Source organism: Mustelus asterias, chromosome 14, assembly GCF_964213995.1.
Source record: "Mustelus asterias chromosome 14, sMusAst1.hap1.1, whole genome shotgun sequence".
NCBI lineage: Eukaryota > Metazoa > Chordata > Chondrichthyes > Carcharhiniformes > Triakidae > Mustelus > Mustelus asterias.
Genome location: NC_135814.1, coordinates 87,884,887 through 87,910,118, shown reverse-complemented (window position 1 = coordinate 87,910,118; position 25,232 = coordinate 87,884,887). Strand labels below are relative to the sequence as shown.

General features: G+C 46.5%; 2 protein-coding genes across 4 annotated transcripts in view; one reads left to right on the top strand and one right to left on the bottom strand.

The window, feature by feature from the left end:
- The window catches only part of lancl1 (LanC antibiotic synthetase component C-like 1 (bacterial)), a 683,707-nt gene that overhangs the window by 228,339 nt on the left and 430,136 nt on the right, over nucleotides 1-25,232 (bottom strand). The window lies entirely within an intron of this gene.
- On the top strand, nucleotides 2,259-24,752 carry LOC144503846 (ecto-ADP-ribosyltransferase 5-like). 3 transcript variants are annotated; one of them, XM_078228808.1, is made up of 3 exons: nucleotides 2,259-2,635; nucleotides 12,108-12,218; nucleotides 23,182-24,752. In XM_078228808.1, exons 2-3 carry the CDS (start codon nucleotides 12,155-12,157, stop codon nucleotides 24,108-24,110), a joined length of 993 nt encoding a protein of 330 aa, XP_078084934.1. In that variant the 5' UTR covers nucleotides 2,259-2,635; nucleotides 12,108-12,154; the 3' UTR covers nucleotides 24,111-24,752. The 3 variants fall into 3 exon arrangements, with proteins under 3 accessions (XP_078084934.1, XP_078084936.1, XP_078084935.1); XM_078228810.1 differs by having other exon boundaries at nucleotides 2,381-2,451; XM_078228809.1 differs by having other exon boundaries at nucleotides 2,381-2,467.

Genomic DNA, 25,232 nt, shown 5'->3' with positions numbered 1-25,232 from the left:
ATTTCCATGTGTCTATCCACGCCTTCAGCTCATCTGCCTTCCCCACAATACTCCTGGCATTGAAATAGACACACCTCAAAAGATTATTTCCACCACACTCTACCCTTCCATTTGTGATTTTGCTTGAACTAACCTGTCTTTTTACCCCTGCTCCCTATCTGCTCTGGCACTCTGGTTCCCATCCCCCTGCAAATCTAGTTTAAACGCTCCCCAATAACACCAGCAAATCTCCCTGCAAGTATATTGGTCACCTTGTAGTTTAGGTGTAACCCGTCTCTCTTGTACAGGTCCCACATGCCCTAGAAGAGGTCCCAATGATCCAAGAATTGGAAACCCTGCCCGCTGCACCATTTCCTCAGCCATGTGTTCATCCGCCCAAGCATCCTACTCCTGCCCTCACTGGCATGTGGCTCAGGTAGCAATCCTGAGATTACTACCCTCGGGGTCCTGCTTTTTAACTTCCTTCCAAGCTCTTTGTACTCACTCTTTCGGACCTCCTCACTCTTCCTTCCCACGTCATTGGTACCGATGTGTACCACGACATCTGGCTGATCGCCTTCCCACTTTAGAAAGCTGTGCACGCGATCAGAGACATCGCTGACCTTGGCACCTGGGAGGTTGCCATGACAGGTTGCCCAGTAAATCCTGCCCGTAACATACAGAATTCTAAATGGGCTTGACAGGTTAGATGGGGAGGAGATGTTTCTCCTCACTCAGGAGTCTAGAACTCAGGGCCACTGACTCAGAATAAGAACCAGACTTCTAGGATGGGAGAAATTGCTTCACTCAAAGGATGTGTGGAATTCTCAAGCTCAGAGAGTTATGGAGGCTCCCCGATTGAATATGTTGATAGATATGCTAAGTGAATTCAGGGTGAAGGGTTATTGGGGGAGTTGAGATAGTAGATTTGAACCTTCCTAATTACACAAAAGTAGGATGGCTTGTAAAAGATTTCCAGAAGGCAATCAGATTCGTGGAACGGACATCCAGGTGTCAGAGACAAATGAATACGGATGAGTAAGGGGGTCAAAGGTTAGGGAAAGGTGGGAGAATGGGGTTGAGAAACATAGCAGCCATGATTGAATGGAAGAGCAGACTCTATGGGCTGAATGGCCCAATCCAGCTCCTATATCTTATGGTCCTAAATGCTGGAAAAACTCAGCCAATGTGATGAAGAGTGACTCCTGTTCATGGACTTATCATCAGCACCCACAATACTGTGTGTAAATATTAGTTAACTGCAGATTATATATTACCTAACATGCAGCAATGCAGATTATCTTCTGTGGTTCACAATAGAATGTACCATTCCTTTTGCAAAAGACCACTACTTGCTGTGTTCCCATACACCAATTATAAAATTCTTCACTTTCCAAACTGAAACCTACAGACAGAACTCTTCAGTCTCTAGGTAGCACTTTGCAAATTGAGGCATCCTGTATGTAAATACATTGCAAAAGGGCTGTGTAGGAGAAAAATGCTTTATTATCCCATGGATAAGTAAGAACGAAAGCAAAGCTATGATTGACAATAAATCCAAAGTGTCTCTGTCAGTCTTTATTGTGGTGGCACAGTGGTTAGCACTACTGCCTCATAGCGCCAGGGACCCTGGTTCGATTCCCGGCTCGGGTCACTGTCTATTTGGAGTTTGCACATTCTCCCCATGTTTGCGTGGGTTTCCTCTGGGTGCTCTGGTTTCCTCCCACACTCCAAAGATGTGCGGGTTAGGTGGATTGACCATGGTGAATTGCCCCTTAGTGTCAGGGGCATTAGCAGAGTAAATATATGGGGTAACAGCCTTGGGACCTGGGGTGGGATTGTTGTAGGTGTGGCCTTGATGGGCCGAATGGCCTTCTTCTGCACTGTAGGGATTGTATGATTCTAAAACATAAGGTGCAAGAATTAACAAGGAGTGCTGAAATTATGTACATGGCTAGTTCACAATGTGTGCAGTCTTGGTGACCCCATTATAGAAAAGACATTAAAACCATGAACAATGTACAGAATAGACTTCAGAACTATTTAGACTGAGATAATCAAGAGGAGATTCAATTGTCTTTTTTAAAATGAGGAAAGATGGGCAAGTTGTGGAGTCAGGCAGCAAGAGCAGGGAGGTTAGGAAAAACTTCCAAAAAGTTGGTTGTTGGAGCCTGGAATGCTTTGCTACAATGAGAAGAGAAAAGAATGAATTTATACAACACCTTTCCTTAGCTCATCTTGTCCCCAACACTTTAAAATGAATGAAGTACTTTGGAAGTATGGTCAGTGTTGCAATGAGTCAGGACCCAGGTTTCTGTCCTACAAGTGGTGCCCCACTCTTGACTGGCACTGTCCATCAAAATGATTGAAATTAGCCAGCCTTGGAAACTCTAACCAGCTCAGTGCATTCACTGGCAACCTTGCAAAGTTTGCCTGCACATTTCACAGCAGAAGAGCAAGAGGCTGAGATCAGTTAAGTGAGCAATAGGTAAGGGTTACTGTGAGCAGTGAGTGAAGGGCACCCGATGGAGCATTAGAATTAACCCTGGGGAGACTATTGGATTCAAACAAGGTGGAAATACTGCACACAGGTTCAGATCAAAGTGTGACCTTCGAAACAAAACCAACTCTAACAGTGTCAGACTGAAGGAACAGAGTAAGTTCAACATATCATTCTGCAAATGCCTCAAACTTTCTATTTTCAAATCATTTAGCATATAGATTGTGCTTTGTGTGTGTACCTGCATCCTGTGTATATTGTGTCTTGTGTGCCTGTACCCTGTGTATATTGTGAGTGCGTGTGTGTGCCTGTACCCTGTGTATATTGTGAGTGTGTGTGTGCCTGTACACTGTGTATATTGTGAGTGCGTGTGTGTGCCTGTACCCTGTGTATATTGTGAGTTGTGTGTGTGTGCCTGTACCCTGTGTATATTGTGAGTGCGTGTGTGTGCCTGTACCCTGTGTATGTTGTGAGTGTGTGTGTGTGCCTGTACCCTGTGTATATTGTGAGTTGTGTGTGTGCCTGTACCCTGTGTATATTGTGAGTTGTGTGTGTGCCTGTACTCTGTGTATGGAGTTTAATCCGGACAAATGTGAGGTAGTGCATTTTGGAAGGTCTAATACAGATAGGAAATATACAGTAAATGGCAGAACCCTGAAGAGTATTGATAGGCAAAGGGATCTGGGTGTACAGGTACATAGGTCACTGAAAGTGGCAATGCAGGTGGAGAAGGTAGTCAAGAAGGCATACGGCATGCTTGCCTTCATCGGCTGGGGTATTGAGTTTAAAAATTGGCAAGTTATGTTGCATTTTTATAGAACCTTAGTGAGGCCGCACTTGGAATATAGTGTTCAATTCTGGTCGCCACACTACCAGAAGGATGTGGAGGCTTTGGAGAGGGTACAGAAAAGATTTACCAGGATGTTGCGTGGTATAGAGGGCATTAGCTATGAGGAGAGGTTGGAGAAACTTGGTTTGTTCTCACTGGAGCGACGGAGGTTGAGGGGAGACCTGATAGAAGTCTACAAGATTATGAGAGGCACGGACAGAGTGGATAGTCAGAAGCTTTTTCCCAGGGTGGAAGAGTCAATTGCTAGGGGGCACAGGTTTAAGGTGCGAGGGGCAAGGTTTAAAGGAGATGTACGAGGCAGATTTTTTACACAGAGAGTAGTGGGTGCCTGGAACTCGTTGCCAGGGGAGGTAGTGGAAGCGGATACGGTAGTGACTTTTAAGGTGCGTCTTGACAAATACATGAATAGGATGGGAATAGAGGGATATGGTCCCCGGAAGGATAGGGAGTTTTAGTTCAGTCGGGCAGCATGGTCGGTGCAGGCTTGGAGGGCTAAAGGGCCTGTTCCTGTGCTGTAATTTTCTTTGTTCTTTGTTCTATATTGTGAGTTGTGTTTGTGCCTGTACCCTGTGTATATTGTGTGCTGTATGAGTGGCTGGAGACACTGTGGTGTATCCGTGAGGCTGAGAGTTATGTGGATAGCACATTTAGACAGATGGTCATACCACAGCTCAAGGGCTAGAGGAAAGAAGGGAATGGGTGACCACTAGACAGTGCAGAAAGAACAAGCAGGTAGTGCAGGACTCCCATTGGCATCCTGCTCAATAACCAGTATTCCATTTGGGAAGCTGATGAGGGTGCTGATATCTCAGAGGAGAGCAATCAGAGCCAAGCCTCTGGCACCGCAAGTGGCTTAACTGTACAGGGGGGAGGAAGAAGGAAGAGCCATAGTGATAGGGGATACTTTAGTCAGGGGAGCAGACAGGTATTTCTGAGCCATAGACATGACTCCAGGATGGTGTGTTGCCTCTTTGGTGCCAGGGTCAGGGATGTCACGGCTGCAGGGCATCTTGAAAGGGGAGGGTGATGAGTTAGAGGTTGTGGTACATATTGGTACCAATGATATAGATATCGATAAACTGAAGGATGAGGTCTTGTATCAGGAATTCAGGGAGCTAGACAGCAGATTAAAAAGCAGGGCCTCTAAATGTTGTAATCTCTGGATGATTCCTGAACAATAAAATGCCACGTGCTAGTGAGTATAGAAATAGGAAAATGGGTCAGATGAATGCATGGCTCAAGAGTTGGTGCAAGAGGGAGGGTTTTAGATTGTTGGATCGTTTCTGGGGAAGGTGGGACATGACAAACGGGATGGTCTGCACCCGAACCAAATTGGAGGCAACATCCTTGTGGGTAGGTTTGCTAGTGCCGCTGGGAAGAGTTTAAACTAGTCTGACAGGGGAGGAAGGGTGGGGGGACACACAGGACATTAACAAAATCGAGACACATCGCACTAGAGTAAAGGAAGCAAGTCAGAGTGAGTTCAGCTATGTTGAGTGTCAAGAGAGTAAGGCAAGGCTGGATGGTCTGTAATGCTAGGAGTGTAATAGGAAAGACTGGTGAGTTAAAGGCGTGGATTGACACATGGAAGTGTGAGACATGGTTGAGGGACGGGCAGGACTGGCAACTCAACATTCCGGGGTATAGGGTCTTTAGACGAGATAGACGAGGGTGGAAAAAGGGAGGTCGTGATGCACTATTAATTAAGGAGTCAATTACTGCAATAAGGAGAGATGATGGGTGGGATTTTCCAGCCACACTCACTCCAAAACCGGAAAATCCTACCTGAGGCCAACAGACTTTTGCATGGTCCGCCTCCCCCCCTCCCCCCGTCCGCTACGATTCCCATGATGGGTGGGACGGGAAAATTCCCCCCAATATCATTTAAGGGTTTACAAACGAGGCTTTGTGGATAGAACTTAGGAATATAAAGGGGGCGGCCACATTACTGAGAGTGTATTTTAGGTCCCCAAAAAGTCAGTGGGAAATAGAGGAGCAGTTATGTAGACAGTTCACAGGGGTGTGTAAGAATAATAATTGGGTAATTATGCTAGGGGATTTCAACTAAGTAAAAGGCTTAGAGGGGCGGATTACTTGAAATATATTCGGGGAGTTTTTTACATCAATATGTAGAAGGCCCAACAAGGGACGTTGCCGTGCTGGATCTGGCTCTGGGGAATGAAGCCGGACATGTGTTCACTGTGGCAGTGGGGGAGCATTTTAGCAATAGTGACCACAACACAGTACATTCAAGTTTATTATGGACAAGGAGATTGATACAAAGAACAATAAACTGTGACAAAGCAGATAGTCAGAGCTATACAAAGAAACATGAAAGGGAGATCAAAGCCAACACCAAAATGTTTACAATTATTTAAAAAAAACAGGTGATCAGCAATAGCGCCGGTCCCTGGAAAACTGATCATCGTGATATTGTCAGGAAATGGTGGGAATGCTGAATAATTACTTTGTATCAGTATTTACAGCGTGATTCAAGGAAGCTGAACCAGTGACAGCGACTCGCAGACAAAATAACAGTAACAAAGTAAATAATATCCCCAATGTGTGCATGTGAGACTGAAATGCCAGTGTCAATTACTTGTTCAAGTCAACTGGAGCAGAGTTCGAACCACATTATTACCAGTGCCGTAGAGAAAGTTGCAATGGGTCTCAGATGACAGATGGAGGCTAAATTTAGGAGTGCGATGGACACCAACAGGTGAATGCTCAAATTTCAGCACATGGTCGATAACCTCACAATTTACATTCAGATCAGGGCAGCTAACATAACTCATCAACTGGGGGAACCACAACTCTTTTTTTCTCTCTTGTATTTACTCAAGAAATTCAGTGTGCAATCTCTGTGTTTTGGGCACCAAATGGACTTCTGAACATCCAACATGGCAGGCTCATTAGGAGCAGGAAGACTGTTGCCTGCTGTGTTCCTTAGAATCCCTACAGTGCAGAAGGAGGCCATTCGACCCATCGAGCCTGCACCGACAACAATCCCACCCAGGCCCTATCCCCATAACTCCATTTACCCTTCTAATCCCACTGATTAAGGGGCAATTTAGTATGGCCAATCAACCTAACCAGCACATCTTTGGAGTGTGGGAGGAAATCCACGCAGACCAGGGGAGAATGAGTAAACTGCACGCAAGACAGTCCCCGTGGCTAGAATTGAACCCGGGTCTCTGGCGCTGTGAGGCAGCAGTGCTAACCATTGCGCCGCCCTAAACAGTGTTGCTAATGGAATGCGGTTCCCATGGCTGCAATAGGTGTTAAACAGTTTGGATGTGGGTTTGACAGCTCCTTCAAACACTAAGGCCAGAATTTTACCAGCACGCCTGCCCCGGGATCGGGGCTTGCAGAATGGCTTTCTCGGTTGGCCTCGGCTGGGATCTCACAAGCCTTGGGCGGGCGACGCAATACAATTCCAGTGTAAGTGTGGGATTGTCCAGCCACGCTCGCCCCCAAGACCGGAAAACCCTGCTCGAGATCAACGGACCTTTGCGTGGTCCTGCCCCGCCCGTTACAATTCCTGTGGCGGGCAGGATGGCAAAATTCCACCCCAAGGGCTAAACTTTCACCTGAGAGGTGGGTAGGTGAGGTCAGCTTGGTGAACTCACCTGAGGAAACAATGTTCTGATGGTGTGGGAAGAGCAGGGAGAGAGCAGCCGGCTGGTGCAGTTGCTGGATAGTGTTGGGCCCATCACCCCTCGACACAGATTGAAGGCAACCACAGCGGCTTCAGAGGACCGAGGCAGGCTGGGTAAAAGGTCTATTTCTGTTTCAGCCATGTTGTTAAATATTAAACCCTGTGGCTCTCACATCTCATGCCCCTCATTTCTCTACCCAATCCCCATGCTCTATCCATGCCAACCCGTGTCCCAGAGCCACTCCCATCGCCTCTCCAATCATAGAAACCCTACAGGACAGAAGGAGGACGTTCGGCCCATTGAGTCTGCACCGACCCTCCGAAGAGCATCCCACCCAGGCCTACCTTCCTGTCCCATCCCCGCAGCTCAGCACATCCACCATCGCTAATCCACCTAACCTACGCACTAAGGGGAAATTTACCATGGCCAATGCACTTAATCTTTGGAGTGTGGGAGGAAACCGGAGCACCCGGAGGAAACCCACATAGACACCGGGAGAACATGCAAACTCCACACAGACAGTCACCTAAGGCTGGAATTGAACCTGGGTCCCTGGCACTGTGAGGCAGCAGTGTTAAACTCTGTGCCACTGTGTTGCCCTTTCCCCCATGCTTACCCACCCTTCCCCAATGGCCCCTTATAGTATCCATGCCAACTCATGTTGACCCATTCCCTTTGCCCTTACACCTTTCAAATAAACTTACCCAATATTCACCATGGGTAGACCTCAGGAGGCATCAGGGGAGATGCAAAGCCAGTGTGGATCCAACCCGCCCCATTGACCTTCTGCTGCAGGAGGGCTTAACAACTAGTGTCCCTCACTGGGGAGGAAGTTCCACCCTCTGGATTGGCAGACAGCTCCTTCAGTCCCAGCAGCACCAGGAATACATTAGTGGGCACTGCCGGGACTGGACCAAGATGAAGAAGAAGGCACATCAATCCCCCGAAGCTGGCAAGTCCGGAGTCTTGGACAGGGACAGTCTAGAATACAAATATTAAATTGGAGTAGGACTAATTTCAGTGGGGGTGAAAATGGATCTGTCTCGGGGAAATGTGAATCTAAGTTGGTTGGTAAAACTGTAATCAAGCAACTTTCAAAGCGGAGTTGGCTTTATAAAGTCAAAATACATTTCTACAAGGGGCTCAGGCAGGCAATGAAAGGCGGAACTCCCTGGATAATGAAAGAGTTAGAGAGTAAGATGCAGCAATGTATGTGACAGACATAGTTGATCATACACATCTGAACTAGGCTGAATATAGAACGTTCAGGAGTGAGGCTTAAAGGAAATAAAAGAGGGAAGGAGAAAGTAGAAGAAGAAACTGGCAGTTAACATCAAAAATAATCCAAAAGTCTTTTACAGGAATATAAATAGTAAGATGGTAAGAGGATGTCTGATTAGAGACAAGGGGGTCTGTGCATGGATGTGGAAGATATCGCTGAGGTATTAAGTGAGCACTTTGCATCTGCTTAATCAGGATCAAGATGCTGTCAAAGTCCTAGTCAAAGAAAAGGTACTTCAAATAATCTTCAGTTCAGATAAGTTCAGATATTCAGGTGGGGCTAAATACTGACAAAGAGGAAGCATGAGTGGGAAGGTTGAAAAGTCACCAGACCCAGATGGGATGCTGATGGGTTTAAGGGTGGAATTTATGGGGTTGCTGGCCATGATTTTCAATCCTCCTTAGTGATGGGGCTGGTGCCAGAGAGCTGGACAACTGAAGATGTTACAAGAAAGGAAATAGGAGCAGAAGTATCCCATTTGAGCTTGCTCCGCCAATTAATTAGATCATGGTGGATCTTCTATTTCAATGTCTTTTCCCTGCATCATCCCCATATCCTTTGATATCTTCGCCATGTAGGAATCTATCCATCCCTGCTTGAAAATACTCAATGACTGAATCTCCACAGACCTCTGCAGTAGAGATTTCCAAAGATTCACATCCTCTGAGTAAAGAAATTCCTCCTCACCTCAGTCCTAAGTCTGCGACTGTGAGGTCACTTTGGGGGTATTGGGGTGATATCCAAGGTGGAGGGTGTTGGGGTGATATCCAGGGGGCTGGGGGGACTGACAGATCTCTCTTTTCTGTTGCACAGAGAGCTGCGCATGCGCAATTGCACTCTCTAGCTGTGAGCAGCCGCTTTCTAGCGAGAATAGACTCCATTCACTCCCCCTACTGGCATGAATCATATTTTGCCTCTTTTTTTGCACTAAGTGGCATAGGATTGCGAAAGCTCGCTGAGAAAATGGGCGCGATTCTCTTCCATTTTCATGCTTGTTTGGCACTTTTTTGGTAAGATCACTCCATTTTAAAAAATTCATTCATGGGGTGTTGGCAAGGCTGGCTCGGCCAGCAATTATTGCTCATCCCTTATTGCCCTTGACTGGGTGGTGGTCAGCTGCCTTCTTGAACTGCTGCACTCCCTGCGGTACAGGTACATTGCTGTTCGAGAGTTCCAAGATTTCGATCCAGTGAGAATGAAGGAATGGTGATATATAAGTCAGGATGATGAGTGACTTGGAGGGGAGCCTACAGGTAATGGTGTTCCCAGGTACCTGCTACTGTTGTCCTTCCAGATGGTAGTGGTCGTGTGTTTGGAAGATGCTGCTTGAGAAGGCTTGGTGAGTTCCTCCAGTGCATCTTGTAGATGGTAAACATTGCTTCCACTATGCGTCAGTCGTGGAGGGATTGAATGTTTGTGAAAGGCAGAGCAATCAAGCGGACTACTTTGTTCTGAATGGTGTGGAGGTTGTGTGTTTTTGGAACTGCACCAATCCTGGCAGGTGGAGAATATTCCATCACATTCCTAACAGGGCGGCACGGTAGCACAGTGGTTAGCACTGCTGCTTCACAGCTCCAGGGTCCCGGGTTTGATTCCCGGCTCGGGTCACTGTCTGTGTGGAGTTTGCACATTCTCCTCGTGTCTGCGTGGGTTTCCTCCCACAGTCCAAAGATGTGCGGGTTAGGTTAATTGGCCAGGTTAAAAAAATTGCCCCTTAGAGTCCTGGGATGCGTAGGTTAGAGGGATTAGTGGGTAGAATATGTGGGAGTAGGGCCTGGGTGGGATTGTGGTCGGTGCAGACTCGATGGGCCGAATGGCCTCCTTCTGCACTGTAGGGTTTCTATGATTCTATTTCTATGTGCCTTATAGATGGCAGATAGACCTTGGGGAGACAGGAGGTGAGTTACTCCCACAGGATTACTAGCCTCGGATCTGCTCTTGTAGCCACAATATTTATATTGTACTTTTGAAACAACATACAAAATATCATGATGTGAACCCATTAAATTTAGTACTTTCAGTAAGGCATTTGACAAAGTCCCACATGGCAGGTTGGTTAAGAAGGTTAAGGCTCATGGGATACAAGGAGAAGTGGCTAGATGGGTGGAGAACTGGCTTGGCCATAGGAGACAGAGGTGGTCGAAGGGTCTTTTTCCGGCTGGAGGTCTGTGACCAGTGGTGTTCCGCAGGGCTCTGTACTGGGGCCTCTGCTATTTGTGATATATATAAATGATTTGGAAGAAGGTGTAACTGGTGTAATCAGCAAGTTTGCGGATGACACGAAGATGGCTGGACTTGCGGATAGCGAAGAGCATTGTCAGGCAATACAGCAGGATATAGACAGGCTGGAAAATTGGGCGGAGAGGTGGCAGATGGAGTTTAATCCGGATAAATGCGAAGTGATGCATTTTGGAAGAAATAATGTAGGGAGGAGTTGTACAATAAATGGCAGAGTCATCAGGAGTATAGAAACACAGAGGGACCTAGGTGTGCAAGTCCACAAATCCTTGAAGGTGGCAACACAGGTGGAGAAGGTGGTGAAGAAGGCATATGGTATGCTTGCCTTTATAGGACGGGGTATAGAGTATAAAAGCTGGAGTCTGATGATGCAGCTGTATAGAACGCTGGTTAGGCCACATTTGGAGTACTGCGTCCAGTTCTGGTCGCCGCACTACCAGAAGGACGTGGAGGCGTTAGAGAGAGTGCAGAGAAGGTTTACCAGGATGTTGCCTGGTATGGAGGGTCTTAGCTATGAGGAGAGATTGGATAAACTGGGGTTGTTCTCCCTGGAAAGACGGAGAATGAGGGGAGATCTAATAGAGGTGTACAAGATTATGAAGGGGATAGATAGGGTGAACAGTGGGAAGCTTTTTCCCAGGTCGGAGGTGACGATCACGAGGGGTCACGGGCTCAAGGTGAGAGGGGCAAAGTATAACTCAGATATCAGAGGGATGTTTTTTACACACAGGGTGGTGGGGGCCTGGAATGCGCTGCCAAGTAGGGTGGTGGAGGCAGGCACGCTGACATCGTTTAAGACTTACCTGGATAGTCACATGAGCAGCCTGGGAATGGAGGGATACAAACGATTGGTCTAGTTGGACCAAAGAGCGGCACAGGCTTGGAGGGCCGAAGGGCCTGTTTCCTGTGCTGTACTGTTCTTTGTTCTTTGTACTGTATTAGCCTGTCAATAATTGGAATACTTTATTGAATGTCCCCTTACTGAGTCACTGTAGAATCATTGCTTTATATGAAATGTCAACGAGCTATATTTCTGCACATTGAGTTCTCGAAATGGAATTTCAACACATCATTTTGCCAAGTTTCCCTGTCTAAATATGTTCTTCATTGTTATGAGGACATTGATGGATGTAGTTTATTTGGCACCCGGGTCCCGCATTATTTAAGCAAGGCAGCCTTAGTTACAGTGTGAACCTGGTCAGCATTTACAGATGGGCTATTTGACCATGAAAGTGGCCATCCAATCCTAATCTGCATACATCTGTTGCGGGACACATTAATGGGCAGCAATGAAGAACACTTGGTGAATTGTAGGATTCTCTTACTGTCCCTGGAGAGGTCAATAACTCAACATAAATCAACGGAATTTGGTATCGTTGACAATGCATGGTGAAAAATTCTGTCTTGTATTCTCCTCATGATTCACATTGGTGCTGAAACCAAAACTCGGGGTCTACCACATAATGACCCATTCTCGCCAATCCTGGTTTATAGTCAAGCTCCCACAATTCATCACAGGCAAGATGGTCAGGATTTGAAGAAAAACTTGTCTCTTTAAATACCCTGACAGCTAACACTTAATCACTTCATTTATTACAGATATCAACAAAAGGTTTCTTCTGATGTAATTTGTGAAAGAAACAGAAATGTTTGAAGAAATCACAATGAGGTTGCAGAGTTTCATTCTGATTTTTATCCTGAGTAATTATGGTAAGTATGGAAAACTACTCCATAAAAGAAATACAGATTGTAATGATCGAATCCGTTATCATACAATCACATAACCCCTACAATGCAGAAGGAGACCATTTGGCCCATCGAGTCTGCACTGACTCTCTGACAGAGAATCCTACCCAGGCCCTATCCTTGTAACCCCATGTATTTACCTCACCAATCCCCCTAACCTACACACCTTTGGACACTAAGGGGCAATTTAGCATGGCCAATCCACCTAACTTGCACATCTTTGGACTGTGGGTGGAAACTGGAGCACCCGGAGGAAACCCATGGGTAGAACATGCAAACTCCACATAGTCACCTGAGGCCAGAATTGAACCTGGGTCTCTGGCGCAGTGAGGCAGCAGTGCTAACCACTGTGCCACCGTGTCAGCGTGTCATCTCTATTTTGCTGCCTTTTCCATCTGGTAATTATTTGATCCACTCATTACTTGTGTAAATTTTCTTCTGGAGTTGTTCAGTGTTTGGCATTGCGATGCCACCTGCTTGCTGCTGGCTGTATATGGAGAAGAAAAATACCCTATCTGAAATGAAAGGGACAGCACCATTCATAAGGAGATGGTGGCTAAGGATCATAGCAATAGGACTAGGCATGTAGATTCTGGATCATTGTAGATCTGCTCCTTGTCTAACGAACATCTATCAATCTTGGTTTTGAAATTTTCAGTTGACCCCCTAGCCTGATACAGATTTTGGAAGGAATGTTGAGGACTTTGAGAAGTTGCAGAGTTGATTTACTAGAATGGTATCAGGGATGAGTCACAGAGGTTTACATAGAATCGTAGAGGTTTACAGCATGGAAATAGGCCCTTTGGCCCAACTTGTCCATGCCGCCCCTTTTTTTTAAACCCCTAAGCTAGTCCCAATTGTCTGCATTTGGCCCATATCCCTCTATACCCATCTTACCCATGTAACTGTCTAAACGCTTTTTAAAAGACAAAATTGTACCCGCCTCTACTACTACCTCTGGCAGCTTGTTCCAGACACTCACCACTCTCTGTGTGAAAGAATTGCCCCTCTGGACTCTTTTATATCTCTCTCCCCTCACCTTAAACCTATGCCCTCCAGCTTTAAACTCCTTTGGGAAAAGATATTGACTATCTAGCTGATCTATGCCCCTTATTATTTTATAGATCTCTATAAGGTCACCCCTCAGTCGTCAACGGTCTGGAGAAAGAAGTCCCAGTCTATCCAGCCTCTCCTTATAACTCAAACCATCAAGTTCTGGTAGCATCCTAGTAAATCTCTTCTGCACTCTTTCTAGTTAAATAATATCCTTTCTATAATAGAGTGACCAGAACTGCACATAGTATTCCAAGTGTGGCCTTATCAATGTGTTGTACAACTTCAACAAGACGTCCCAACTCTTGTATTCAATGTTCTGACCAATGAAACCAAGCATGCTGAATGCCTTCTTCACCACTCTGTCCACCTGTGATTCCACTTTCAAGGAACTATGAACCTGCACCCCTAGATCTCTTTGTTCTGTAACTCTCCACAACGCCCTACCATTAACTGAGTAAGTCCTGCCCTGGTTCAATCTACCAAAAAGCATCATCTAGCTTTTAACTAAATTAAACTCCATCTGCCATTCGTCAGCCCACTGGCCCAATTGATCAAGATCACGTTGCAATTGGAGATAACCTTCTTCACTTTTGTCCACTCTGCCACCAATCTTGGTGTCTTCTGCAAACTTATTAACCATGCCTCCTATATTCTCATCCAAATCATTAATATAAATGACAAATAATAGTGGGCCCAGCACCGATCCCTGAGGCACACCGCTGGTCACAGGCTTCCAGTTTGAAAAACAACTCCCTAAAACCACCCTCTGGCTTTGGTCATCAAGTCAATTTTGTATGAGAAACCTCAGTTATGTGGAGAGACTGCAGCCTCTGCATCCTCCTCAAAGTAAAGGGAGATGTGACAGATGTACTCAAAATCCTGAAGGTTCTTGATGAAGTAAACAAGGTGAAAACATTTCCAGTGGAAAAGGAACCAAAAGAGAAAACACTGGAAAATCTCAGCAGGTCTGGCAGCATCTATAAGGAGAGAAAAGAGGTGATGTTTCGAGTCCAGATGACCCTTTGTCAAAGCTAAAAGGCATAGGAAGTGGGAGATATTTATACTGCAAGGGGAGGGAATGAAAGATAAGTCATAGCCACAGAAACCAGGGGAAAGGACTGCTAATGGCAGCCCATAGAGAGAATAAAAGGTGTGAAAGGCCAAAGGGCAGAGAAGCTGAAATCAGAGGGTAAACTGAGACAGCCTCCCACTTACAATTGTCGACAGGGCCCTCAACAGCGTGCAGTCCATCTCCCGCGCCATGACCCTCACCCCTTCCCCTCCCTCCCAGAAGGAGGATAGAGTTCCCCCCTGTTCTCACATTTCACCCCGCCAGCCTCCACATGCTAAGCATGATCCTCCGCCATTTTCGCCAACTCCAGCGTGATGCCACCACCAAACACATCTTCTCTTCGCTCCCTCTGTCGGGATAACCTAGTCCACTCTCCACTATACCCAACCCCTCTCCCGTCACTCATGGCACCTTCCCATGCAATCACAGAAGGTGTAACACCTGTCCCTTTACCATGCTCACCACCCAGGGTCCAAAACACTCATTCCAGGTTAAGTAGCCGTTTCACTTGCACCTTTCAATTTGCTGTATCGCATTCGCTGCTCCCAATGTGGTCTCCTCTATATCGGAGAGATCAAGCGTAGACTGGGTGATCGCTTTGTTGAGCACCTTCGGTCTGTGTGCAATCAGGATCCTGACCTTCCGGTTGTTTGCCATTTTAACACACGATCCTGCTCCCATGCCCACATGTCTATCCTTGGCTTGCTGCAATGTTCCAGTGAAGCTCAACGCAAACTGGAGGAACAGCATCTCATCTTCCGCTCGGCACTTTACAACCTTCCGGTCTCAACATCGAATTCAACAACTTCAGATGATTTGCTTTGTTTTCATTTTATTCCGTTTTTAACCGTTCTCTCCATTTTATTTCTTTATTGTCTTTCTTTACTTTTCTTTCTCCCTCACTCTTCCCCCTATTTTATCCCCTCGTTTCCTTACCTTTTCTCCCCCTTTGCTTCCGCTTTCACCCTTTTTCTCAATTTTACCTCTCTCCCATTCATCTCCCCACCTCCCCCTACATTTTCATCTGTCTCAGCCGACGCTCAGATTTCAGCTTCTCTGCCGTTTGGCCATTCACACCTTCTATTCTCTTTATGGGCTGCCATTAGCAGCCTTTCCCCTTCTTTCTGTGGCTCTGACTCATCTTCCATTCCCTCACCCTGCAGTATAAAGATCTCCCACTTTTTGTGCCTTTTAGCTTTGACAAAGGGTCATCTGGACTCGAAACGTCAGCTCTTTTCTCTCTTTACAGATGCGGCCAGACCCGCTGAGATTTTCCAGCATTTTCTCTTTTAGTTTCAGATTCCAGCATCCGCAGTAATTTGCTTTGATCCAGTGGAAAAGGGTCAGTTAATGAAGGATATAGATCGATGGTTAGCAGCAAAAACAAATGCATGGGTTATGAAGGTCTGGAGTGCAGTGCCTGAAGGTGTGGTGGAAGTACATCTCAGAATAAGTTCAAAAGGAAATGTGGATAAATATTTGAAATTGCAGCAATCTGGCGAAAGTGGAGAATGGAATTAGAACAAAGGACAAAGAACAACGAAAAGTACAACACAGGAACAGGCCCTTCGGCCCTCCAAGCCTGCACCGATCACGTTTACCTATCTAAACCAATCACTTATATCCCTCTATTCCTCGTTTGTTCATATGCCTATTAAGATAAGTCTTAAATGTGGCTAATGTAACTGCCTCAACCACCTCACTGAGCAATGCATTCCAGGCCCCCACCACCCTCTGTGTAAAAAACTTCCCCCGCACATCTCCACTGCACCTTTCCCCCTTTATCTTGAACTTGTGCCCCCTTGTAATTGGCATTTCTGCCCTGGGAAAAAGCTTCCAACTGTTCACCCTATCTGTACCACTCATAATTTTATAAACTTCTGCCCCTCAGCTTCCGTCTTTCCAGGGAGAATAATCCCAGTTTATTCAATCTCTCCTCATAGCTAATACCCTCCATACCAGGCAACATTCTGGTAAACCTTTTCTGTACTCCCTCCAAAGCTACGACGTCCTTCTGGTAGTGCGGTGACCAAAACTAATCGTGTAGCATAAACGCACCTTTGAGCATTCTGCGGATTCATTTGTCTAATTTTTCTGTTGCAATTATATCTTCCACTGTAATAGCCAGATTTGCTTTTATCATCATTCTCCCAGACTTTAACCTCTCTATTGGATTGATATCTGTGTTCAGTATTTGAACCACTTCAAAACTGGCATTGAGCCGTCTATTCCGTTACCACAGAGTGTCACATTAGTTAGATGAAGGCTGAAGGAAATTTCCTCTGGATTTTAATTCTCCCCAAGGCAGCAGAACGGAATGAAAAGCACTTAGAAATAATCACCAATTTGAGTGAGATATTTTAGCACCATCCAGCAATTTAAATGCTATTACTGATCTCAAGATCCTCAAATTGAATTGTAAATGTTTCACACAAGCTATTAAAATCCACAATATATTCTTCCACATAATTACTCTCCGCATTCCAAAATCTATCAAAATCTGATCACGCCTCATTGGCATTTAAACAGATTATCTTTCTAATAGATTTCTTCCAATGACTCTAATGGAAGATCCAAACTTGTATCACTTTCAACTGATGGGCAATGATCTCACAAAATGCTTTATTTCTGATTTTTCTTTTTATAGGAATTGACAATTTAAAGTTTATTTATTTATTAGTGTCACAAGTAGGCTTACATTAACACTGCAATGAAGTTACTGTGAAAATCCCCTGGTCGCCACACTCCGGCATCTGTTCGGGTACACTGAGGGAGAATTTAGCATGGCCAATGCACCTAACCAGCACGTCTTTTGGACTGTGAGAGGAAACTGGAGCACCCGGAGGAAATCCACACAGGTGCAGGGAGAATGTGCAGACTCCACACGAGAGTGACCCATACCTGGAATTGAACCCGGGGCCCTCTCGTTGTGAGGCAGCAGTGCCACCGTGCCACCCTGATGCCAAGATCATTCCTTGTTTCCCTTTTGTTAGGGATGCACTCACACATCCACTTGACTATTCCACTGTACGTAAGGTTCTGACTCAGGAATACAGGCGGGGGATGATACCTTGACAATAGAATCATAGAATCATAGAATCTACAGTGCAGAAGGGGGCCATTAGGCCCATCGAACCTGCACCGACAACAATCCCATCCAGGTCCTATCCTATTCCCGTAACCCCACATATTCACCCTCCTAATCCCCCTGACACTAAGGGACAATTTAACATGGCCAATCAACCTAACCCGCACATCTTTGGACTGTGGGAGGAAACCGCAGCACCCGGAGAAAACCTATGGCATCCATCAGTAGCGATGGGTTCATGAGGGTGGGTCAGAATTTCTACAACTGTAGGTTCCAGTATCATTCGGGGAGGCTGGAGAGAAACAGGAAGTGATACAAGTTTGGATCTTCCATTAAAGTCATTGGAAAAAATGGGAGAACGTGCAGACTCCACACAGACAGTGACCCAAGCCGGGAATTGAACCCAGGTCCCTGGAGCTGTGAAGCAGCAGTGCTAACCACTGTGCTACCGTGCCGCCCTGTCCATGGGCTTGCCTCTCTCTATACTGAGCCAGATGGTTGTCAGATGTGGCATCTGCAACCTGTATTTGGAGAGCTCACAATAAAGGGAGGAAAGGTGGGGGAGTGGGTGGGGTGAATCTTGGTAGGTGAGTGTGTGCACACAGCCTCCAGATGGGGTAGGTCAATGTCCACATGGGGCATGGCATCCATCAGTAGCGATGGGTTCATGAGGGTGGGTCAGAATTTCTACAACTGGAGGTTCCAGTATTATTCGGGGAGGCTGGAGAGAAACAGGAAGAAGCTCTTCCTTCACACTGAGAGGTTCCAGGTAGACCCAGGTAGATACTAGTGACATGGAAATTCAGAGACGGAGAATCATAGAAGCATAGAATCTGCAGCGCAGAAGGAGGCCATTTGGCCCATCAAGCCTGCACCGACAATAATCCCACCCAGGCCGTATTCCTGTAAGCCTACATATCTACTTCCCATGACACTGAGGGAGAATTTAACAAGGCCAATCAACCTAACCCACACATCATTGGACTGTGGGAGGAAACCGGAGCACCCGGAGAAAACCCATGCAGGCACGGGGAGAATGTGAAAACTCCACACAGACCCAAGCCAGGAATCGAACCCGGGTCCCTGGTGCTGTGAGGCAGCAGTGCTAACCACTGTGCCACCGCGTCACCCATGTTGAAGCTCATTTTGAAATCGTAGTGCAGAACCACTATCTTTCTGGATGAAAGCAAATGACCGCGGATGCTGGAATCTGAAACCAAAAGAGAAAACGCTGGAAAATCTCAGCGGGTCTGGCAGCATCAGGAAGGAGAGGAAAGAGCTGACGTTTCAAGTCCAGATGATCCTTTGTCAAAGCTAAAAGGCACAGAAAGTGGGAGATATTTATACTGCAGGGGGAGGGAATGAAAGATGAGTCAGAGCCACAGAAACAAGAGGAAAGGCTAAGAGGTGCTAATGGCAGCCCATAGAGAGAGTAGAAGGTGTGAATGGCCAAACGGCAGAGAAGCTGAAATCAGAGGGTAAACTGTGACAGACGGAGAGGTGGGGGAGGGGGCTAGATGGGTGGGAGAGAGGTAAAATTGTGAAAAAGGGGGAAAAGGGACCCTGGGCATGTCCAGCCCATCTGACATTCTACTCCCTGTGAGTGACACACCTCCAGCCCCTGACGCCGAGGAGGGCAGCAGTCAAACCCCCATGCCATCTGAAAGCAGGCCTGGACCCTGCAGGCCCGAGCACACCAGGGGACGTCTGCCAAGGTCATCTCAGGCAAAAGAGTGGAAGTCGGCAGGCCACCTCAACCTCAGCTGTGGATCCTGGGGATACACCTAGGCTCAGTGTGAGGTTGAGGATGATTAAGGAACCGTAGGCACTTTGGGTATGGGTGAATATAGGCATCAGGGTTGATAGGTCAGCATTTTGTACTGATTGTTTGACATTAAATATCATTTTGTTCACCCAGAGCCTCCACCCTGTCTGTTGATGCCTCCAAGCTTGGAGAACCACCGCCTCACCCAGCTCCTCCTCCCTGTGGAGTGTGAGAATGGCAGTGCCATGTCCCTCCCACACCGGCAACACAGTAAGGAGGCGCTGCTGCTGGCAGCCCCACTCCACCAGCAGCCCATCTCCCAGCCATGTTAGGGTGAACCCCCCACCGCCCCCTCCGTCAAAGCGCACCCCTCTCAAGCCTAACAGTGTTCTCTAGTGATCACGAAGCCAAGAGCTGTTGAGGTGCTGCCAGGCTGCCCACCTCAGCTGTAAGATGGATGTGAACACCACGACCTCTGACGTGGGTGGGGGCAGCAGTGAGGGGGCTGGAAGATTGGAACTCGGAAACTCGCCGGGGCGAATCGCATTTTCCGAGTCTCTCCGAAGTTTGAGCATGTGCCCCCATTCCCGCGGACAGAGAGCGCGGGCTGCAAATCATCCCCAGAGTCTTTGATCAAGTCTAATCAATGTCAGCACCCCAACCAGCCATCAAAGTTCAGGATTGGCACAGTCGGAGCTGTTTGCCGCCTCGCCCGTCTCAAAACCGGGCCAGGCGAGGCTCGCAGAACGGCTTCTCCATTGGCCACGGGCGAGGTCATAAAATACCGGCCATTGAGAGAGCAGAGAGAGAAAGGGAAGTAAATAATCAGCTAGAAAGAGAAAGAAGCCAGATTGGTTCAGTGAAAGTGCACAGGAAGAAGGTTCTTGCTAAATATATACTAGTATTAAATTTTTAAACATGTAAATCTGTGATTCTACAATGCAGGCAAGAGAACTTTAGCATTATGGGTGTGAAGTGCACTAACAGAAACAGGGCAATACCAAACGATGTGTTGGGGATAAAGAATAAAACCCACACTTGTCCCTTTGGTCAAAAAAGGAAACATCTAAGAAGACAGCACTGTCATATGTATACATAGTATTCTTCCAGAGGGTGACAGGCAGATGGAGATAAGATGTTTCCCCTGGCTGGTGAGTCTGAAAAGTAAGAAGTCTCACAACACCAGGTTAAAGTCCAACAGGTTTATTTGGTAGCAAAAGCCACAAGCTTTCAGAGCGCTGCTCCTTCATCAGGTGAGTGGGAGTTCTGTTCACAAACAGGGCATATAAAGACACAAACTCAATTTACAAAATAATGGTTGGAATGCGAGTCTTTACAGGTAATCAAGTCTTAAAGGTACAGACAATGTGAGTGGAGAGAGGGTTAAGCATAGGTTAAAGAGGTGTGTATTGTCTCCAGACAGGACAGTTAGTGAGATTTTGCAAGCCCAGTCAAGTCGTGGGGGTTACAGATAGTGTGACATGAACCCAAGATCCCGGTTGAGGCCGTCCTCATGTGTGCGGAACTTGGCTATCAGTTTCTGCTCTGCGATTCTGCGTTGTTGTGTATCGTGAAGGCCGCCTTGGTGAACGCTTACCCGAAGATCAGAGGCTGAATGCCCGTGACTGCTGAAGTGTTCCCCAACAGGAAGAGAACACTCTTGCCTGGTGATTGTCGAGCGGTGTTCATTCATCCATTGCTGTAGCGTCTGCATGGTCTCCCCAATTTACCATGCCTCGGGACCTCTTTTCCTGCAGCGTATCAGGTAGACAATGTTGGCCAAGTTAAAAGATTAGGTACTGTGTACCTGGTGGATGGTGTTCTCACTTGAGATGATGGCATCCGTGTCGATAATCCGGCACGACTTGCAGAGGTTGCAGTGGCAGGGATGTGTGGTGTCGTGGTCACTGTTCTCCTGAAGGCTGGGTAGTTTCCTGCGGACAATGGTCTGTTTGAAGTTGTGCGGTTATTTGAAGGCAAGAAGTGGGGGTGTGGGAATGGCCTTGACGAGATGTTCGTCTTCATTCAAACAGGCCAACGTTGTCTAGCTGATACGTTGCAGGAAAGCATGTCCCGAGGCATGGTACATTGGGGAAACCATGCAGACGCGACAACAATGGATGAATGAACACCGCTCGACAATCACCAGGCAAGAGTGTTCTCTTCCTGTTGGGGGACACTTTAGCACATATGACAACGGCCTCAACCGGGATCTTGGGTTCATGTCACACTATCTGTAACCCCCATGGCTTGCCTGGGCTTGCAAAATCTCACTGTCCTGGCTGGAGACAATACACACCTCTTTAATCTGTGCTTAACGCTCTCTCCACTCACATTGTCTGTACCTTTAAGACTTGATTACCTGTAAAGACTCGCATTCCAATCATTATTTTGTAAATTGAGTTTGTGTCTTTATATGCCCTGTTTGTGAACAGAACTCCAACTCACCTGATGAAGGAGCAGTGCTCCGAAATCTTGTGGCTTGTGCTACCAAATAAACCTGTTGAACTTTAACCTGGTGTTGTGAGACTTCTTACTTTGCTTACCCCAGTCCAACGCCGGCATCTCCACATCAGGGTGAGTCTGAAACCAGGCGACATAATCTCAGAATAAGGGGCAGGCCATTTAAGTCTGAGATGAGTTGGAATTTCTTCACTCAGAAGGTGGTGAATCTTTGCCACTCTCCCAGAGGGATGTGGAAACTCAATCACTGGGCACGTTCAAGATAGAAACCGATAGATTTCTGGAGACCAATTACGTAAGGGGATATGGAGATAGTGTGGGGAAAATGGCATTGAGAGTAGATGATCAGCCATGATCTCGTTGAATGGTGGAACAGGCTTGATGGGCTGAATGGACTATTCCTTGTTCCTATGTTGTTCTGGACTTGTTTTCTCTGTACGATCTGTTGAACGAGGGCAGCAGGACAGGAGGGCAATGGGTCCAGAGGTGTGAAGGACAAGCCTAGAACAGAGTTACAAAATAGAATCAACAGCTCCATAAAAGCTGTTGGGATGAACGGTGGAAGCCAGGGACGCTGGATTTACTGCAGAAGCAAATGTTTGCTGTAATAGAGGGACGAATAGGATTGAGATTGATAGGGCATAAGATCAAATAGGCCAGGCCTTTTATCTCAGAATCAGTCTGTGTGATACGATCTATTTGTATCTTGGTCTTGTTATACAACTTTAATTTAAATACCTTCCAAGCATTCCAGTTTAATGAGACAAACAAGGACAATAATTCAATTATTTCTTTCTTTAACACTCCTAGTACCAACTCAGACATAAACAGTTGCAACTCATTAACTCTTTACTGAACTTTAACTCTTAAACTGCACTTTAACTAAACATCAACTTTAACTATTTAACTGAAAATAGATACTACCGAGTTTAGGAAAACCTTGGCCAAGAAATATCCCTGTTGTAGAATCAATCTTCTTCCCTCTGAAGCATTCTTCAGCTTTATTGTGACGGTTGTTCTCTTGGAGTTATCGCTGCCAAACAAAGAACTCGCGTGTCTTTTATTCACAATTCTCCACTTGCTTCCGGAAGATTCTCTGTCATCCAGCAAATTGCGTAACCAGAAACTGATCACATGGCTCGAACATCCAGTGAAATTACTTTTGAACGAAACCATTACAATTCGTTCAAACTGCATACTCCATACATAGCAGCCATAAATGGGAGCCACAATGTCTCAGTTAATATTAACAACTTCCCTGATCTGACCAACACAGGAAGCTTCAGTTCACAGCTCCCAGACCACAGCCTCTTTACCACCTGCATCTGGTTTTAATCTATAAGTTGACCAAAATTCCCAGCATGCTTAGCTCTCAGTCAGAATAGCCATTTTAAAGCCACTGTTGCCATTATTGTTGTTAAATCATTGTTGTAGCCGTTCTTTCTCCTTCCACACTCTGAATCCGTTGCTTTTGTTTTTGAAGGGGTACACGCCTTTTTCCAGAGTTCGGAACACCATCTGTGCCAAGTTTCCGAGAAAGAAGATAACATCCAGATGGATATGGCAGTCCGCTCAGCTGATTACTATTTCTCTCACAGTCCGGAGTCAGACAAGCTAGCAATAGAGTACGCTAAAGTGGAACGCATGAATAATGCAACCTACTATAATGAGGCTTGGCTCCGGGCCTATCATGAATGGCAGCAAAGAAAAATGGAACTCAAGGTACCAGATGGTCTTCTGGAAGAGCACGTCATAGCGATTCTGTGCTACACCTTAGACCGCCCACCTCTGTACAGATATTTCAATAAAGCCATTAGAAACTATGGTACAAATGATGAAATCTATTCAAAATGTTTCCATTACAAAAGTCTGCACTATCTGCTGACTGTAGCGCTGACCGTATTACAGAACAGTTCTTGGGGTCCCGATCCAGGAACGCAGGTCTATAGAGCGATGGACAGAAAGGTCTTGGTCAGCAAAGGAGCTAAGATCCGTTTCGGCCAGTTTGCCTCGACGTCTCTGAGGATGGTGGAGTCGGTCTCAACGTTCACAGATGAGGACACCGCCAGTAACACACTGTTTAACATCACCACGTCCCACGGCGTCGCCATCCAAAACTTCTCCTTCTTCCGCAGGGAAGAGGAAGTGCTCATTCCGCCCCACGAGGTGTTTAACGTCACCAAAGTCGTCGACTGGGAGGATGATTTGGGGATACGAGGCGTCAACATCGTCCTGTCATCCATTGGTCAGAAACAGACGGAGGTCAGGCTGCAGTCAGATGGCCCCGGACACCTTCGTGTGGTGAGGCTGCTGGAACCAGTATCCCCGTGGTGGTTCCTTATCTTAGCCATTTTGCTGATCCTGCTGTTTGCCTCTTGTGTCTTATTTCTAAAGAAACAGAAATATATTTAATCTGCTGCTTCATCTGAATCTACGGTGTCTCAACAAATAAAGATGCTGCATGACAACGTCACCTTGTCCCATTTAGCTCCTAATCTGCGGCAAATTAAATTTGGCTGCTTTTGGATTGGTTTCCTTTAGGACTTCTCCAGTTTAGACTCTTTTCATTGCAACGTGTCCTGATAAAGATCATTAAAAAGTGACCTAGTATGTAATCAATTCATTTGTGGCTTGCAGTAAAAGTCTATTGAATAAAGTCAATAATTATTAAGTAGGTCGACAAAAAAAGGCTGAAGAGGCAGTAGATAACACAAACATGAGGGAAATAGGGCGAAAGTTTTGCCGGAATTCTATCGCCCCTTCCGCCATAGAATCAGAGTGGACGAGGAGTGGACAATGGTGTCAGAGTGGTTAGCACTGTGACGTGGATCCAACATCCCGGTTTGGGCCGTCCTCATGTGTGCGGAACTTGGCTGTCGGTTTCTGCTCGGCGACTCTGCGCTGTCGTGTGTCATTTGCATTCTAATTAGTATTCTGTAACTTGATTTCTGTGTCTGTGCACTGTTGGAGAACAGATATCCACTCCATCTGACGAAGGAGCTGTGCTCCGAAAGCTTATGGTATTTGCTACCAAATAAACCTGTTGGACTTTAACCTGGTGTTGTGAGACTTCTTACTGTGCCTCACAGCGCCAGGGACCAGAGTTCAATTCTGGCCTTGGGTCACTGTCTGTGTGGAGTTTGCACACTCTCCCTGTGTCTGTGTGAGTTCCCTCCGGGTGCTCCGGTTTCCTCCCTGTGGGGTAGGTGCATTGGCTATGCTAAATTGTGTTAGGGGGATTAGCAGGGTAAATATGCGGGGATACAGGAATAGGGCCTTGGTGGGATTGTGATCGGTGCAGACTCGAAGGGCCGAATGGCCTCCTTCTGCACTGTAGGGATTCTATGATTCTATGAATGGAAATGTCCATTTACCTCGGGTGGGGGTTTCCGGTCTCGGGTCGAGCGAGGTTGTAATATCCTGCCCGATGTGTTGTTCCCATGAGCAGGGTGCAAGGTGGTTAAAGGAACTTGATTGAGTATAGAACCATCGAGTCCCGACAGTGCAGAAGGAAGCCATTCGGCCCATTGAGTT

Bases quoted from the DNA above. Each gene is read 5' to 3' on its own strand.
- LOC144503846 (XM_078228808.1), top strand. From the start codon at position 12,155: ATGTTTGAAGAAATCACAATGAGGTTGCAGAGTTTCATTCTGATTTTT. The intron at 12,219-23,181 runs GTAAGTATGGAA...TTGTTTTTGAAG, and splicing joins TTTTATCCTGAGTAATTATG to GGGTACACGCCTTTTTCCAG.